The sequence below is a fragment of the Vombatus ursinus genome, unplaced genomic scaffold, assembly GCF_900497805.2.
Source record: "Vombatus ursinus unplaced genomic scaffold, bare-nosed wombat genome assembly UNPS02014811.1, whole genome shotgun sequence".
NCBI lineage: Eukaryota > Metazoa > Chordata > Mammalia > Diprotodontia > Vombatidae > Vombatus > Vombatus ursinus.
The window spans coordinates 637,095-656,606 of NW_020954589.1; the positions used below are offsets into that span (position 1 = coordinate 637,095).

At 40.1% G+C, this 19,512-nt stretch overlaps 1 protein-coding gene across 2 annotated transcripts in view; it reads right to left on the reverse strand.

Moving 5' to 3' along the window:
• The window catches only part of LOC114053478 (kinesin-like protein KIF6), a 451,087-nt gene that overhangs the window by 41,102 nt on the left and 390,473 nt on the right, over positions 1-19,512 (reverse strand). For both annotated transcript variants that reach the window (XM_027876578.1, XM_027876577.1), the window contains 2 exons: positions 5,187-5,271; positions 3,701-3,836 (listed from right to left, as the gene is read on the reverse strand). In XM_027876578.1, the coding sequence (XP_027732379.1) occupies positions 3,701-3,836; positions 5,187-5,271 (221 nt within the window). The remainder of the gene's footprint in view (positions 1-3,700; positions 3,837-5,186; positions 5,272-19,512) is intronic.

The window sequence follows — 19,512 nt, forward strand, 5'->3', positions numbered from 1 at the left end:
GGGAGGCTAACCTACACTTCAAACATAGATATCAGTCACTTGGCTATGATGGAAATATGAACATTGTACGTTTATTGCAAGTCCCTGCAATATTGGCCCTATTCTCCATCCATGCTTGCTTCATGATTGTTAAAAGATGCTTTTAGTATTTCTGTTTTTATGGATTTTAGTAGGCTCTGTGCCCTAATAAATGGTAAATTTTTGTGAGGATGCCATGCATAGCTGAGAATAGGTATATACCTTTCTGTTCTCATTTAATATTCTCTAAAGGGCTATTATAAATTATATTCAGGTCCTTCATTTATTTTTTTTTTTGTTTTCTTGTTGATTCAATTCACCTAGATCTGAGAGAGGATAAATTGAGGATCCTCACTATTAATAACACCAACCTCCCAAGGCTTTTGTGAGGATCAAATCAGATAATATTTGTAAAGTGCTTAGCACAGTGCCTGGCATATAAAAGGAACCATATAAATGCCAACTATTACTACTAGTACTAGTACTAGTACTACTACTAATACTACTACTACTACTACTACTACTACTACTACTACTACTACTACTACTACTATGGTTTTAATGTCTATTTCTCCCTGTAACTCATTTAACTTTCCCATTAAAAATTTAGGTGACATGCCATTTGGCATGTATGTTTAGTCTTGATATTAATTTGTTGTCTATGGTACCTTTCAGTAAAATAGAGTTTCCCTATTAGTTGTTGCTGAATCATTTTCAGTTGTGTCTGACTCTTCATGACTCCTTTTTGGGGTTTCTTGGCAATAATACTGGAATGATTTTCCATTTCCTTCTCTGGCTCATTTTACAGATGAGAAAACTTAGGCAAACAGGGTTAAATGACTTGCCCAGGGTCACACAGCTAGTATGTATCTGAGGCTAGATTTGAACTCAGGTCTGCCTGACTCCAGGACTAAGCGCCCTACCCACTGTACTACCTGGCTGCCCCTCCCTGTTTATCTCTTTAAATTAGGTCTGTTGGTTTGTCTGAGATCATTATTTCTACCCCTTCTTTAAAAAAAAAAAAAACAAAACTTTAGCTGAAGCATAGTAGATTCTGTTCCACTCCCTGAATTTAACTCTGTGCATCTTTCTGCTTCAAGTACGCTTCCTGTAAACACTATAGCACTGGATTTTGATTTGTAATCCATTCTCTTTCTCCTTTTTCATCTATGCTTGTTGAAAGTGACATCCTCAGTATCTGATTATAACCTTGACACCTCTTTGTTGCCTTTTTACACCTTGATGACCACATTCAACTTGCTTTCCCTTTTCTCACTAACCTCTTAGTTTATTATTATGCCCATTTTATAGATGAGGAAATTGAGGCTGAAAGAGGTTAAATGGTTTGATCAAGGTCACCCAGTTAGTAAGAGGCCGATTACAAATGGAGTCTTTGGATGCCAGAACCCGTTCACTTTCCATTGGAGCACAGCAGCGTTGCCCAAAGCCTCACCCTCCTCTACAGTAGTCCCTCTGCAGCATCTGAAGGCCTCATTCAACAACAAATCTTCCAGAAAGCTCATCCCATCTCTCTTATCCTCCTTCTGCTCAGACTGCACCATAATTAGAAGAAATCCAAACGCAATTTACAAAGGGCATGTCTTTGTTGGACAGTGTTCATAGTTTCTTGAGAATTCTTTTTGGCCCTGAATGTCCAGATGGAGAATTATCACTTAGCATAATGGTGGCATTCTCTGTCGTGGTAGAAATTCTCTGGGGAATTTGCCACTTTTTAGACAGTTTTCTTGTAGTACTCTTCAATCTCTGGACTTCCCAAACATTCCTTTTGTTTAGCCCTGCTCCTCCATCATGTCCTGATATTTGTTGTAATTGAATGTGCAACTTTTTTGAGATTTGGTGCTAGAAATTCACATTAAAGGCAATTCAAATAAAATGTTATATTGGGGGTGGGTCTGGGACAAAATCCAGTTGGCACATGGGGGAGGAAGTTATTGCCTTTTCTGTTATAGTTGAATAAGCATGTGTTGGAAATCTCTAGGCAGGGTGGCATAGAGGGTACAGCACTAAACTGGTAGTGAAATACCCCTTTTTGAATTCTCCTTCTGACAGTTAGCTGGGTGACAGTGGACAATTACTTAACCTCTCTGAACCTTGCCCTCCTCATCTGTAAAACTCACTGGGTTGTCATGAAGCTCAAATAAAATAATGTAAGTAAAATGGTTCAACAACTTGAAGACACTATATAATCGTCAGTTCTTATTAATGAAGATTCCAGCCCCAGCTTCAGAACTGATTTGGTTTATATTTTTGGGCAGTTACTTAACCTCTCTGATCCTTAATCCCCTTCAGTATCAAATAGGACTAATACATCCTACCTATTTCACAGGATAGTTGTGAGGATCAAATAAAAACACATGTGAAAAATGGAACTTAATAGGACTCTACAGATGGCCAGTCTTTCCCATCTCTCCTTCCCTCTTCCCCTCAAATACCAACATAACAAAGATGTATATCCTCTGGGGCACTGCCATAGCTCTCCACACAGAGTCTTTTATTTTGGGTACAGACATTTTTAGAGCTCTATTCTAGTTTTAGGAACCCAAAATCTATCAGCGGTTAGGGCTGTCTAGAGTTGCCTATTAACTTTAGAGTTTCAGACCATAAGTCAAGGCTGAGGACTGAAATCAGAACCCTACATGCCAACTAGTTTACCTCCCTGCTGTAAGATTCACAGGACATGAGCTGAAAGGAAGCTGAGAGATGACCTAGGAGAACTTGTACCAGTTGGGCTTTATCTGGACTCTGATAAATGGTAGTACACAATCCCCTAAGGCAACTTGTTTCAGGGCCCGGTTACCCAGAGTTGGGAAGACTTGAATCCAAGCCTGACACATACTAACCTCTCAGTCACTCAGGCAAATCTCTGGCAGTAAGTTAGTATGCCTGGTGTTTGATGTACTAGCAGCCTTGGTCTGACATGAGGTAGGGGTTCTGCTCCGGGCTCTACCAGGGACTGTGTCTTTGGGCAAATCATCTCATCTCCCTGGGTCATTTTGCTGTTTTGTAAAATGAAAAGGTTGGATGATATATGTATTCTCTAGCTACAAGATTCTTTGCTTCTGTGAAATGTACGGATTGCATGGTGACATATTCAGAAAAACAAACAAACACAAGAGAAGTAAAGAAACTCTTGGGTCATGTGTGTGTGTGTGTGTGTGTGTGTGTGTGTGTGTGTATGTATAGACACACCATGCAAATGCATGCCCACATTCTCGCCATTTCAGTGGTTTAATTTATGCTAATACTAATTTGACAGTTTAATTTGGCATTTAAGACAGTCCTAGCAAGAATCACATAAGAAGTAACTGTGGCCCTGGTGATCTTCTGTTTTCACGCTTTTGACTTTTCTGAGTATAAAGTGCTTATTAGCCACTGAAATAGTCAAGTGATTAAGTGTTAACTTTCTGCACTCATCATCATTTTAGGAGAAAAAGACCATACCCTCTAACATAGCCTTTCACCAGGCTATGAGAACTAGGAGTTTCCAGGGAGCAGGAAACACCTTGAGATTTATTCTTTTCCCAGGAAGGATCAGTTTCTATGCCTATACCCCCTGAAGGTAAGCTGAAAGCCACTGCTGTTGGAGGCTTCTCCTCCCAGTACTGCCCTGACATTTTTCTGACAAGTGGCTCAGGGGCACAGGGAGGTGGCCCCAAGGTACCTGCAGATTTATTGCCTCTTCTATCCACCAAACTTCAAACTCTTTTTTCAGTTTCACCTTGGCTTTCTCCATTAGCAGCTGCAGGTGCTCGATTTCCACCTTTAGGCCTTTCAGGTGAGTGAACATCTTTTTGTAGCTATGGTGAAATGGAGAGGAATCATTATGTTGGCTGCATGAAAAGTCACCACCTAAGGGACCTATGTCAATGTTCATTCTACCTGTCAGGTCCCAGGGGCAGCTGCCAATGCAGCTGGGTGCTTCAAAAGCAGAGGTGCTCTTCACACAAGAGCTTCTGTGGAGTCTAAGTTTTGTCTCTGATGTCTGATGGTCTGGCAATTCACAAAAAATTCTGAGCCATTGAGGCCAGACTACGATGGAACAAATATAGAGACATCAGAGGCAGCTGGTTGAAAAAATGATAGAGAATCCAGGTGAGGTATTTTAGTACCATAAAAGGTTTTGTGGGGAAGTGTGTGTGTGTGTGTGTGTGTGTGATGAATAATTTCCTCCCTAATTATATATATATATTGTAATTGTCCTGCCCCACTTTCTTTTTTTGTTCTAGGACAGAAGTTATCTATGTTAAAGCAAATGTGGGTTTTGGGGGCACTGATATTACATAAAAATAAATCAGAAGCTTTCTAACAAAAGACAGGTTAGTCCTGGGGTGTATATGTTGTCAGTCAAAATGACTTGGAGGCAGGGAGTATGACCAAGGAAAGGCTATAACTGAGGGAGAAGAGACTGAGGAGATAAGAAGAACAGACTGGACAAAAAGGTAAGAAAAAGAAATGATGAGGGAGACAGATAAAAAATATTGACTCAAGAGCTAAAGGGAAATATGTAGTTTCTGAGCACTGAGCTGGGCTAAATGCCCCAGGAGAGCAGACAGATGGAATTCTGGAAGTTCTAGGTGCATAGTCCAAGGAGGAAAGCAGGTATTCTGTAGTTATTAGGGACTGTTAGGGAATACAACTTCATTCTGAATCCAGGGATTGTACCTGGAACACAGCCATAAAGGACTCTGTCTTCTCCTAGGACAAGGAGGCTAAGGGTTGTTGCCTAATCAGTTTGTGAGTATGAAACAGATCGGAACCAAGAAGCCAGACTCGAGTAACTAAATTGTCTGACTTCTATGAATATGCCATATACCTGGAATCAGCTATGCAGGTTTGCACCCTGAGATTTCTTCCTCCCTAATAATATAACTTCTCTGTTCTAAACAGCTGACTTAAGTGTCTTCTTATGATTCACTACTACAGAGAGGTACTAGAGAATACAAATAAAAAAGGTGGGGTCATGAGGACATTGTCAATTTCTTGATGCCAGGGGTCACTTATCTAGACCAGTGACAGACATAGGAACCTTTTGAGGGCATCTCTGGTAGTTTCACCACAGAGCATGAATGCTTTAATGTATGTGCTATGGACCATTTTGATAAGGTTTTTGTCAATTTGTAGAATGATCAGTAAGAATTAAATGGTACCTTTTTTTTTCTTCCTCCATTTTTGAGCGCAACTTCTCTTCCACTGGGTCTAATTCCTGGTCGCCTACTGCATTATCTGTAATGCCTGTCACAGCAACAAATTAACCAAGGTCAAAAAAGGAAGAAAGAAAAAAGGAAAATGTCTAGCATTTAGGTTAGTTCTATGTAACCAAAGTGAATCAAAGAATCTCAGGGCAGGAAAACACCTTAGAGGATGATTTGGCTTATTCACCAATGAATAGATAAACACAGGAGCCATGGGACTGGTAGCACCTCCCACAACACGGGTCCTGCTTCTCACCCAGCTGTCAATGCCATCATCCAGGGAAAGCAACTCCTATGGAGAAGCGGCTACCCCATCCCCACCTGTTGTCAACTAACTGCCTCTCAGAGGGCAGGCAAGTCAGCCTAGCAGAAGCAGCAAGGCATCCAGAGGGAGGGAAAGGAGGCAACATGTGCCAGGCAAGTCGAACTACTATCACCACCATGTTGATCACCGCCATGCTTTGCACATAGTAAGCATCTAAAAATGCTTTATTCATTTTTTTTCCCGCAAAACCATAAATATACCATGACATAATAGAGTGTTGAACTTGGAATCATGAGGACTTGGGTTTAAATCCTGTCCCAAACACTTAATAGTATATGACCCTAGGCAAGTCACTAAATCTAAGCCTCAATTTTCTCATCTATAAAATGGAGGAATAGCACCTATTTAAAAGAATTGTTTTGAGGACCAGACGAGAATGTAGGGTAAGTGCTTTGCAAACACGTAGATGCCAGTGATTATTGTTGTTGCTGTTGTTGGAACAAGTTAGGAATACTATAATTGGTCAGGAGAGAAAATGATTACTTCTGAGTAGGAGGATCAGAGAAATAAACATTCATGGAAGAGATGATATTTATGCAATTGAGCCTCATAACAACTACCTTATTTAATAATTAAGGCTCAGTATTCAATTATTCCTTATCTTTTTGCAAAATAACCCCATTCCCTTATGTTTTCGTCAAAAGTTTCATTTTCTAGCCCAAGAATCATACTTGTTATCCTCTACTTTTTTTCAATACCGTACATAGGCTAAAGAAGTCTCCATGGGATTGTGGTCAGGGTGCTCATTTTTACATCAGAACTTGATTTCTGGACCATAGTTTAAAATATTGGAATGACAAGCTCTTGGCCAGGAATAGAGTACATTTCACAAGAACTGGTAAAAAAATTTCTTAAAGAGTTTTTTTTTTAGCAAACTGCAAATCAAATCAAGCTTCTTTATAATGGAAAGAGGAAGAGAAGAAACTGCCTACATATATTCACCAAGCTTAATACCATAGGGAGTAACTACCACGTAAGAAGAATAGTAGTAGAAATTCCTAGAAACTCACAAGAGAAAGGATCTAAAAAGGGAATCAGTAATAAAACCTGCGATTTCAGATGTCTGTATACAATACACAGAATAGGTGTATAAGTGTGAATAGGTTATACAACACATTACAGTTTCCTCTAGGAAGCTAGAGCTCATCATATAAGGAGGACAATTTGACATTATAGGTATCACTGCAACTTGGTAGCATGGGACTTGTACTTGGAATGTGGCTTTGGAACAGTATAAATTATTCAAAAGGAAAAAGGAAGTTTAAAGAGAGGACAGAGTAGCATTGTGTATTTAAAAGATAAACTCATGGAAGGAAGTCCAAGAAAGAGAGGGAAAAAATATGGCGGATATAATTTGGGTAAAGATCAATGGAAGTAGAAACAAAAATGGCATCTTGTTATTGTTGTTGAGACTGGGTCTCCTTAACTCACCCAGGTTGGAAGTGCAGTGGCTACTCCACACCTGATCCTAATTCTGATTGGTACAGAGACTTTAGCCAGCTTGGTTTTTCTGATCTAGGCCAGCTTTCTCCTCGTTAGGCAGCCTGGGTGGCCCTCTGCTACTGGAGGCTCACCATATTTGTGCTGGACTTAGTGTGGACATTGAATTGGCTTTAGCTGTACTGTAGCTCAGAACTCCTAAACTCAAGCAAACCATTGGCCTCAGTCTCCCCCCAGTATCAGGGATGAGAGATGTGTGCCAGCATATCCAATGTGGTATTATCAAAGAAGTATATTACATGCCACCTAAACAGAAAGAGGAAATAGTAAAGAATTTGGGAAATAGATCATAAGTGTAGTATGGAGATATGTATAGTAGTGATGGAGACTTCCATCATCTGGACACCCACCGAGATTTCCCTCTGCCAAAAGTAGAGCAGCTTTCTTGACTTTTTAGAGATTATTTAATTTTCCATTAAAAAAATTACACAGTAAAGCATATTCAAAACAATTAACAAAGACGTAGGGAATACAAGGTCTCACTATGCTTACTTTTGAACTTTTCTTTTTTTAATTAACAAGGCCTAATTTTCTCCCTCTCTTATCTTCACCACATTGAAAAAGAAAAAAATAAAACCACATAACAAATATGACGAGTCAACCACAATAAATTCCCTCAATGACCATGTCTAAAAAAATTATGTCTCATTTTATATCTTGAGTCCATCACCTCTCTTTCAGGAGGTAGGCAGCATGCTTCATCGTTGGTCCTCTGGAATTGTGGCTAGTCACTGAGTTGATCGTTATTCTTAAGTCTTTCAAAGCCGTTCATCTTTACAATACTGTTATTATATAAATTATTTTCCTGATTCTGCTTACTTCACTCTGTGTAAGCTCTTACAGGTCTTCCCAGGTTTCTTTGAAACTGTCCTTTTTATCATTTTTATGGCATAATACTACTCTATTAGATTTATGTCCTTTGATCATTTACCAACTGGGGAATAGTTCTTATTTCTTATAAATTTAAATCAATTTACTATATATCTCAAAAATAAGACTTTTTTCAGAGAAACTTGATGCAGAGATTTCCTCCCCCCATGAGTTAATAGTTTTTCTTTTAATTTTAACTGCATTAGTTTTGTTTGTTGCAAAAATTTTTCAGTTTTACATAATCAAAATTGTCCATTTTATCTTCTGTAATCTTCTCTATCTTCATTTGTTCATGAATTTTCCTATTATCCATAGCTGTGAAAGGTAATTTCTTCCTTGCTTCTCTCATTTGTTTTTGATGTGACCTTTTATGTCTAAGTCATTAAGCTTATCTTGGCATATGGCATCAACTGCTGGTCTAAACCTAATTTCTGCCAGCAGTTTTGTCAAATAGCGCGAGTCTATACCCTGTTCTTTGGGCTTTTGGGGTTCATTAGACACTAGGCTTCTAGGTTTGTTTACATCTGTCTGTACATTTTTTGCACCTAATTTATTTCCCTGAGGATGTTTCATTATCTAATAAATTCTTTTCTCCTTTAATAACAGTAAAGCTACCATATAACCTTATAGTCTCTAAAGTACTGCATGAAGAAGTAGAAGTTCCACAAAAGAAAACAAAAAAAGGGGAAGGATGCCTGGCTAATATTGTAACTATGATGTTAAACTTGAAATAACTTGAACCAGACCAAGTATAAACAGAGATGAGGGTATCAAAGGATCTTAATTGTCAAGGTATCTGAAATGGGGAAGAATACAAAATGCTTGGAAAAAAAATCTTGGACCCTATTATTTTGCAAAAAAGAAAGGCAACCAAGAGAACACTAATTATTACTGATCCATATGCCTGGTTCTCATTACAAACCTTTTTAAGACTATGTACGCACAGGAAAGGCTGGTGGACTGGATTGCCTTCGGGAAATTTCATGGTACACTTAATAACTCCAAGCTCCTTAAAAACAAAGGTCAATTCTTCTGACACTAATTTTTTTCCGATGATGCTTAGGTCATGAAATACTACAGTGTCTAAAGAATTAAAGTTGTTGGTAAACCAAAGAGTAATAGAGAGGTGCACAGTGGGTGTGAATAGGTTATGTAAGACGTTACCAACAAAGTGTTTTATAGTTATATAAGGACGTTAACAGAGAGAGAGAGAGAGAGAGAGAGAGAGAGAGAGAGAATAATAAAAACATGGACATGCCATCTGCTTCATTGGCATCTATCTACACAAGGTCAGTAATGGTAGAGGAAGACTCCTAATGGTAAATTATGGAAGGACATAGACCAGGATCCCCCAGGATAAGAAAGTATGGGTGGATTTCAATCTGTGCACTTTAGAGGCAACATCCGCACTGAAAGTCGTTCTTATGATGGTATTGGGCTGTAAATCACAATCTCCGAGGAGTCAAATTTGCAAGTCACTGAAAGGGCGACAAGAAGGACCTATAGGATCATAGGAGCTTCTAGATCTAAAGCTGGAGCGACCTCAGAAACTACCGAGTCTGAGTCCAACCCTTTTATCCAACACAGAGGTCTAAGGAGGCTGTGACTTGTCCAAGACAGCTTCAGAGACAGGGTGTGAACCCAAAGTCCTCAGAATCCAAAGTGAGTGCTCTTTCTACTGTACCTCAGGTGCTTCCTAGTGGACGTAAGAAGCCTTGCAGCATCCTAACAATGACAAGGCAGTCTAAGATAACGATGGAAAAGCAGATCGTAGTGAGTCTGCAGCACTGGAGGATGTTCCCACATCAGTGAGACCGCAGATGCATTGAAAGAAACAGGTGCACATGTGAGTATGCATATAATATGCTGAAGGAAACTTCCTACATCATACTGATAATGAGAGGGTTTTCATGCATAGAATTCTTTCTCGCCAAAGAGCTCACAGTACTTCAAGAATGACTAGTAATAACGATGTCCCATATTTGTATAATGTGGTGCCATTTTGAAAATCCATTCATGCGAGTAGTTAACAGGTACTGGTTTAGTGTCTACTTTGTTCAAGGCTGGGTGTTGCAGAAGCCTCAAAGAAGAATATGACCTGATTGCTGCTATCATGGGGCTTACAGTTCAGCATGTATGTGCATACTTATATAAATAATAACATGGCCTAAGGTGAAAATGTGCAAAAAGAAAGGAACAGGACACAATGGGAGTTCACAGAAAAAAGAGATGACTCCTGAGAAGTCTTAATGGAGGAGAAAGGATTTGAGCATTGGGTCCCCCAACAACTCTAATTGGTAGGCAGGGAAGGCTTTAGTTATTTTACGGAAGAGGAAAGGAGATTCAGAGATACTTAGTGAATTGCCTAAAGTCAGACAGCTAGAGAGTTGCAAGGCTGGGACTAGAAACCAGCTTACAGAATAAAATCCTCCAAATAAAAGTGAGAAGCTCCAACTCCAGTTTTTTCACTTTCTCCTCCCTTTAACACATCTTTTGTAAAAAATAGCAGGAAACTATATTGAGACCCATAGTCTCAGAAAGAGTCAGTGGGATACCTCTGGTTAGTTACAAGCTCAGTTTCTTTCCAGAAGCCTTCACTGTAACAGAGACAGCTGGAGCCAGACAGAGGAGAAATTGCTTAGGTTTTTAAAAGAGAGGTGTCATGGAGGCCCAGGTGAGTATCCACATGCCTAAGCGGCTGCCATGTGAAAAGCTGAGGTGAAGTGAGAGAGGGGCAGAACATTGTTAGAACACCCTGAAATCCTGTAGAGCTGAGTTAGGTGCTGTGGGAGTACAGGCACACTAACATATGACTGATGAAGCTATGAACTGATCTAATCTGGAAAGTAATTAGGAACTTCTCAATTTGGAACTATATTCCCATATATTGACTACAGTCATTAAATTGTGCATACCCTTTGTCACAATGATACCACTCCTAGGCATATTCCTCACAGAGGTCAAAGATAGAAGGAAGGGAACTTTATTTACAAAAAATTTTAAGGCAGATCTTTTTGTTGTAGCAAAAAATTGGAAACAGATTGTATGCTCATCAACTGGGGAATGGCTGTACAAATTATGGTATATAAATGCAACAGAATATTATTGTACCACAAAAATGACAAGATGGACAGTTTCAGAGAAATCTAGGAAGATTTGTATGAACTGATGGAGAGTGAAGTGAGCAAAACCAGGTGAACATTTCTACAGTGACTATATCAACCATGAAAGACTTTAAGACTCCAAAAGATTGATGATGAAGTCTACAACCCATATTTTGATAGAGAGGTGATGGAACAGAGATGCAGAATGAGACATCCATTTTCATACAGTGCCAGCATATGCCTTTATTTTATTATAGTTGTTACAAGGGTAACAACTTGATTTTTTGATTGGGCAGGGGATATGATGATAGTGATGCTGATGTACACAGAAGAGAGAAGAAGGAAATTTATCAGGGGACATGAACAAGCAGGCTAATATTGGAACTATGATGTTAAACTTGAAATAAATCAAGATTTAAAAAAAAAATCCAAGCTATATGTAGTAGAGATTTATGATTTCATATACACGGTCCTTTTTGTCTGCTCTTCAAATACGGAAATGTTCACACTTGCTCATGTTTACCAAATTCATAATAACATATAGCCTGCCCTGCTGCCTCATTCTCCCAACCCCTACTCACACTGAAAGGTTGGGTCTCCAGAGGGCAGCTGACCACTTCTCAGTTGTAGATTCTAAGGGTAATCCAGAAGATTTGTGTATTATCTAGTATAATCTAGCATTATCTCTCATGAACCCCTATTGTTGTGTCCTTTGATTATCAGTTATCAACTAGCCAGCCAGAGTGAATTAGCTTTTAAAAACAAATTTTATTAAGGTTGTAAAGCTAATAAAAATATTCCCCCCAAAAGTCTGAGACACATTCTTAAACAAACAAACAAACAAACAAAAAAAAACCCCAAAAGCACATGTAGCAAAAAGATAACTCAGAATATGTGATTGGATAGAAGTCTTTTTCTTCCTTTGTGCATACCCCATTCCCCTGAGGCATATGCTACTCCCTGTGGGTCCCTGAGGGTTATGGTTCTCGTATAATCCTGAAGCTGCACTTCTTTCTACGTGTCTAGTTTGTTCTCATTCAGCTCCTGGTCAAATGCATTGTATATTACTGATTCAGTCTCTGCACATGGTCAGCAGAGGAGGAGTGGGAGTGTGACATTTCCTCTTGGCTGACTACAACCCCCTCCCCTTCCTGCCACCAGAAAGCATTCTGGAAACTTGACTCCAAATGCATTTGCTGGAAAGCTTCTGATGGAATCTCCTTCTCTGATAAACACAAGCAGAAAGGTATGCCTAATTTTTTCGAACCATCTCAATACGCTTCATTCTATTACTCAATGTCTGGAAGCACTTCACTCCTTCCAAAATGATTAACTAGGTTGTTCACACCTAGTTTATGCCTTTGATTAATTGATTCAACAGAGATGCCTAAAATTTATTCACATCTTATTTGTACCTCTGATTGATTGATTGGTTCTATAACTCAATCAAAGAGCCATTCTAACCTAATAAAGGTTTCAAGGCTAGAAGTGTGGGAAAAATAAAGGGTAAAAAATTAAAAACTTACTGGTTTTGAACACACACACACATGTTGGAAACCTTGGTTATCAGGAGTGAAAGTTTGATGTTCAGCCCTAAAATATTGCTGACTTTGGTAACTAAAGCAAATGTCTGTCTGTCCTTGTTAAATGCCTTACACATCTATTGGGAAGGCAGCCTATTTCTAATTCTGATAATGTCTTAGTTGGCAGCCTCCTTTGAATGGAAGTAAGAACTAGAGAGGCAAATGGAATAGAGGAAAAGAGAGAGGAAGCACAAAAGAAGAGAACATAACCAAAGGGCATTTGCAACATGCAGGTTCTCTCGTTACCAGGACTTCAGCCAAGAACATAAACTCCGAGTCACCCTGTCAAGAGGGGAAGGGGGGGAGCCCTCTATTCCACGATGGGGTTTTGGCCAGAAGAGCAGGGGTAGTCATGACCCTGCCTGGCTTGTCAGTTCACACTGTTAATCTGCGGGGGTAGCAGGCACCAGTTTAATCAAAACCAAGAAGGAAAAAGTATTTCATTTCTGCAGTGTTTCTGAAGGTCACACGGAGGGAGCACCGAAAATACTAACAGAAACTGTAAGCCCAGGAGAAGTACAAGCCCAACCTGACCCTCCAGCCCCTGCAGATTTTGCTTTATGTTTTAGGAACAGAGCATCTTATCAGACAAGAGGTGACAGCTTCTCATCCCAGAGGCCAGCTGCAGGCACTCAGGCGTTGGACACCAGGGTAGACAAACTTGTCTCCTTTTAGGGTCTGCTTTCAAGGCGAAAGACTCGATGCCCCCAAATCCTTTCCCCACAGCCTGCTGAGCCCTGAAATATGGTTAGAGTTTAATCTTTCTGTCTTGAAGTTTTAATTCCCGTTAAGTACAAATACTCCTGGGAAGAGGTAATATGTTTAGCTCTTTACAGGTAGCTAAAGGCTGTAATAGGAAGAAGGGGAGAAACCATGGACTCCTAGAAAGAGAGGGAGTATCCTTGTGAGGGAAAGGGGCTGAGGGAGGAGGCACCAAAGACACACTTCATCCACTTCATAAATCTGCTTAGGGCTAGTCTCACTCATGTGGCTCTACTGTAGTGAAGGGGGTGGTAGTGGCTGTGGTGCCTATGGCATGATGTGGGATGCTGCTGGATTTCCCTTTTACTGGCAGCTGATATTCCTCCAGTGATAGATGGCTGAGGAGAAAACAAATGCATGAAAGGTTTCTTTCTCCAGCATTGGAACACGAGGAACATCTTGGTTGATGGGCTGGCTGGGTTAGTTAGTTGCTACAATCCCCATCAGCAGAGCTCGTCGGTGCTGTTTGTATATCAGACTTGAGGTTCAGCCCCAGAGCTTCTCTTCATACACTCTCAAAGCCCTTTCATTCCCTGTTAATGCACCTATGACTCCTTGCCCACATCTGCCTTGTTTGCCCTGGGTTTCCTCAGGTGATTCTGGCTCAGCTTCACCAAATTTCAGGGGGCTTCTGTCTATGTTCTTCCCTTCTTCAATGATGACTCTTCTAGCCCAGCTCACCATATTGCAGCTGCTTAGAGAGCTGACTGCTGTCCATTCTCTGAACTGGGCCCACCCAGCACACACTTAAGAAAGCCTAGGGCTGCCTAAACCTAGGCATCAGGGGATAATTATCCTCTCCTTGCCTGTCACTGCTCTAGGAGTTGAGTAAATGCACATTTAGACTCTAAATGACGTACAGAAGCCTAATGGGGGCTCTGTGTCCCCCAGAACAAGGGCTGTGTAACCCCAAAAGCCCTGAGAACTCTTATCAGGAATGAGGGAGAGGGGCAATGAGTTACATTGTTCCGACATGGCAGACAGTGCATCATGAGCAGTGAGGCATTCCATTTGGTCTCCTTGGCTACCCAACTAATGATTCATTCGCTAAACACCCACTCTGGACTTCCTTAAGGCTAAACTGTCTCCTAGAACAATCCATCACTCAACCTTACCTTGTTTGGGAAGTCCTAGTATCTCTTCTTGAGGAGATTTATGATGCTAGTAGCTCAATTACCACAATGGTCAGCAGCTTGGAGGCAAAGATTTTGGCTTCCCAGTCAGACCATTTCCCGCTTAATGGCCGAAATTTATTGTCAGCTCTAGTAATCACAGTCTGACTGGTGCTCTGAGCCCCCACTCATCTCAGTGTGGATTTTGTGTAACACTTTTGCTGCCCATGATGCGCTCAGACCTAGGGGTGTGGCAGATGGCCACTCCGACACATGCTTGTGACTGATAATTACTCCAGGCTCCCTCATATCCATAACTGTACACAAAACCTGAATGTTCTTTCCAGGGGAAGAGGTGAATTTTACAAAAGGGATTTATTTGTATCAGCTTTGCAAAACACACACAAGATCCAGATACACACTGTGACTAAACATAACCCTGGGCAGTCCCCAAACAGAAGGCTCCCTATTCTTTCTGCTGCAACCAGAAAAGAAACCAGAAACACAGAATGCTAGAGCTGAGAAAAAGACCTTGGAGAGCATCCAGGCCAAGGGTTCCTAATCGTTTTTGTGTCATGGACCCCTTTGGAAGTTTAGTGAAGCCTAGGGATGCCTCTTTAGAACAATGTTCTTAAATACATAAAACAAAACATATAAAATTACAAAGGAAGACTACTATATTGAAATATAATTATTGAAATATTAAAAAAACACAAGCTCACAGATCCCAGACTAAGAATCTCATATCAAGTCTACCCCCCTCATTTTACAGATGAGGAAACTGAGGTCAGAGAGAGGAAGCAACTTACCTAAGGTTAAATTGCTAGTAAGTGGTAGAGCTGAGACATGGCATTTTCCTCCAGTGTTTCTCCTCCAAAGATCTTGGCCCTGAACATAACGGACATTCTCTGGCACATCCGTCTTTCCCTCTATATTCTTTACAGGGGAGCCCACATATAGTCAGGGGATTAGAGGACCAAAATAACTTTACTACAGTATGTGGCGAGCTGGGGAGAGGTGAGGAAGAAATAAACCATGTGTTTCAATATTTCAGGGACTCAAGATTTCATCTGTGTGTACCCCACGACATATCCCTGTTCACTTTATGCCTGAGGAGATGGTCCCATGAGTTATGGCCAAAATTTCATCATCCAGAAACCAAACTTGTGGTGATGAGTCTCTTTGCACTCAGCTAGCCTGATCTCGGATGGTGGCAGGCACATGGTACATTCCTGGCTCGTAATGAAAGCCTTTTTATCTTGTTAGGCCCTACAGGAGTGGTTAGGCTGCTGACATGGTCTTTGAGAACCCAAGGCCACTCTATGCCTGGCTCAGTAAGGTTATGAGTGGATGACTTTTAGTGGAGGGATAAACTCATTGCTCACATTAGCTTCATATAGATGCATGCTTCACAGTCACCCCAGTCCTGGCATAGTAGCTGGCCTGGATTTTGCCCCTAGAATCTCCCTGAACTTGGTGTCTTCTTCCCTGGGCTCACAGTTGTAGGGTCACCTTCCAGGGGATGTGCCTGTCTTCCAGCTTTTCCATACTCCTAGCCTCTCTTTTCTTCTTTGGCTTTAAATCTTTCCTCTTTCAAAAACCACAGTTTTCCTGAAAGCCTCAAATGTATTCATAGCTCTGCCCTTTATTTAAGCACATTTAGGTGCCATAGCACTCCCATCTATATTTCTATGTCCATGTGCTACAGGGGAAAGAGTGCTGATCTAGAAACTAGATGGACATCTTGGGTTCCAGTCCCAGCTCTCTGTGTGTAACCATGAACAACTCTCTCTAGCTCAAATGGAGCATCAAGGGTCCAACTCAATGGGTCATGCATTTGAGTACATTGAGTGACTAAGTCTCTTTTAGTCTTTTACAGACAAAATATGATTCTTTTGTACAAGTTTCATAGACTACTTAGATAAACATTGGCATAAACATGTAACAGAGGGATTGGCCAATGAGGGCTCAGTCCTGGGAGCAAGTGGAGAAGACACATGTGGCACCTTGGAGAACTTGCTTCCAGAAATCCATAATGAAGTCCACTGGAGGGCCTTGGCTCTCTATCTCAGAGCATGCAGCTGTGCCTGGTCTACTCACTGTGTGGTGAAAAATAGGCCTTTGGGTTGGCTGCTAATTTGGAACTAGAAATGTATAAGAAATGGCCCAATAGAGAAATGTTCTCTCTTTCCCTCCTGCTGACCCCAAGGTATGAAGATAACTTTATGAGGCTAGAGAACCAGTTTGGAAGGGAGGAAGGCTAGAGTACTGGCCTTTCCCTATCATGATGCATGGCCTCCTAGGCAAGTCTCTGTCTGGGATGGGGCTGCTTCCTGCTTGTATATTCCTTGCTCTTGTTACTGGACCTTGTGAGATATTAGACGTGTGGAGAAGCCATCAGTGGTCAAGCCTGGGATGGAGCCACCCCTGGGGAGCAACCTGCTTGGTCAAGCCCAGCAGTGAATCTACCCAACAAGTCCTGCAAGGAAGCATGACTCTTTCCTTTCTTCATACAACACCAGCTATGCTGCATTTGGATGGGAACTTTATGGGAGATTGCTTTGTAGCAACCACACACAAGTTTGAGTTCACACTCCCCTGGGACCAAGGTGGTAGAGGGGAGAATGTGTCTTGGTTTGGTGGTAGGGTAGGGATGCTGTCCTTTTGTCCTTTTGATATCTTTTCAGGAAACCCTCCCTTGTAAAAGTCAACTAATATTTACTGGTTTAGATGATATTGGGACTCTAATCAATGACAGAGGGGAAATACTAACTGTAAATGGTGAATGATATTGGGGAGAACACCATATATTGAGTACTTGAGTTGACAGAGTTAGAAGTAACACCCCAGCCCCTTGACAATATTCCTAGAACCCTGAGGTGGGGGATATGGCCAGCTGAGTTCTGGTGAATCAGACTTGTGCATGTGTAGGACAGGAGACTAAGTCCAGAGTTTATATTGCTACACTTGTATACCTCTAAAGCTCTTATTACATTTTGATTATGCTGTCTGAGCCAGATGGGTTGTTCTCATAATGAATTTTAGAGACTGCTACACTTATGACAATGCCTTGCTCCAATTTAATGCTGGTTAATGGAGCTTAGCTGATGCTCTTTGGTTAGTTTAAAAGTGAATTTTTTTAGAAATAGATTAAGATTCCTTAAGGATGCTGTGTTTTTCTTTTTAGTCTTCTTTTTGGAAAAGCCTGCCTGCTATTCACATATACCACAAAACACAATGCAAGTAAATGTGCTCCATTATGAATGATTATTTTCCATTTGTAAGTGAATGGTGATGGAAAAGGAGTTACTATTGTATGGTACATCTGGAGGAGAGAATCATACTTTGGTCAATTTTCTATTTACACATGTAAGCAAAATGATCCTGGATAGAAGCTAAGCTAGTGAGGAGAATTAAGATGAGTTAGGGATAGAATTGGGAGTACATTTTACATAGTATTATAATAAATACATAATATTACTATTACCAATGATAAAAGCACCTAGATATTTACTTATTCTCAATATATCCTAAAGAGAAGAATCAGAAGAATGGCAAAGGTGCATTTATCCTAAAAAGATGACCATTAAAACATTAGCAACTATGGACACAGTTATAAGCTCTTTCACTTCTATAAAATCTCTGTATGCCTGGTCTGTGAATACATCAAAGACATCCTAGACGAAAATATGAAAAGGCTTTTACTGGCGATTTTTTATAGTGGGACAGATCTTTATATTCATACAAATGACTGAAAGATTATTAGATGCTACTATGTTCACGTACTGATTTCAAGAAAACATTTAACTCAGTACATCAAACTCAGCCTTGAAGGCTCCCTTCAGGCAAGGTATATCTTTTGCCTACCACAGAATCACTGGAGATTCCATGACTGACGTAGAAAGAGAACTTTGGACAATGATCTGCTGTACTAATTGAGCCATCAAAGAGGGAGATATATCTATATCTATATCTATATCTATATCTATATCTATATCTGTATCTATATCCATATATGCAGCAATGGTATTTGCCAGTGTCATGGAAAAGGACAGCATAAAATGTTCAAACAAAAGGCTCTCTCTCGATGCCAAGGGTCTTCAGATTAGCAGATGGGATTGTAAAAACTGTATTGAGCCTTGGAACATTACAAAACCCTTTCAGAAAAAATCCACTGTAATATAAAAGAGATTGAGCTAACTATCCACATTTAAAATGCAACATGAGAAAAACAAAGTGGACGAAAAATTCATGGTGTCTAGTGTCCTTTGGCAGTCTGGTGAGGTCTATGGACTCCTTCCCAGAATAATGTTTTTAAATGCATAAAATACATAGCATTATGAAGGAAACCTATTATAATGAAATACAGTTATCAAAATGATAATTTTTAAAAAGTTTACAGACCCCATGTTAAGTTCTCTTGGCTGAGATGAGAGCATTCAGTTGAAAGCCTTTTTTTAAAAAAATTCTCTCAGGTGTTAGTGCTCTCCTTCTCTCCCCCTCTCCATTCCAATTATCTTATATCTGTTTTTCATCTACCTATATAAGGAGATATTGTCTCTACCAGTTTGATAATAGGCGATCTATCTCTAGGGCAGAGATTATTTTAGTTTTTAGTTTTTACTTTTTATCCCCAGCACACAGCCTGTTCCATATACTAGGTTCTTAATAAATGCTTGTTTCATCAGTTGTGTGTTCAGAAGGGCAGTTTATCAAATTAGTTTATATATAGACTTATAAAAGTATGTTTTACACACACACATAAATATAAAATAAAAATGTGTGTGTAAATATACAGCTATCACTTCCACATTGAAATTTTCCTCATTGTGATTTTGATATTATCTTAGGTTGGCATAAGAAATTAAATGGAAATTTTTTGGGAGTTTTGCAGAAGCTGCAGATGACATGTGAAGGCCAGCAGACAACACAGAAAAAGTATTTTTACTTAACATTGACTTATATAAAGCCTATGATCAAATACTTAACTCAAATTTTACAATTAGGTACCATAAACACCCTACA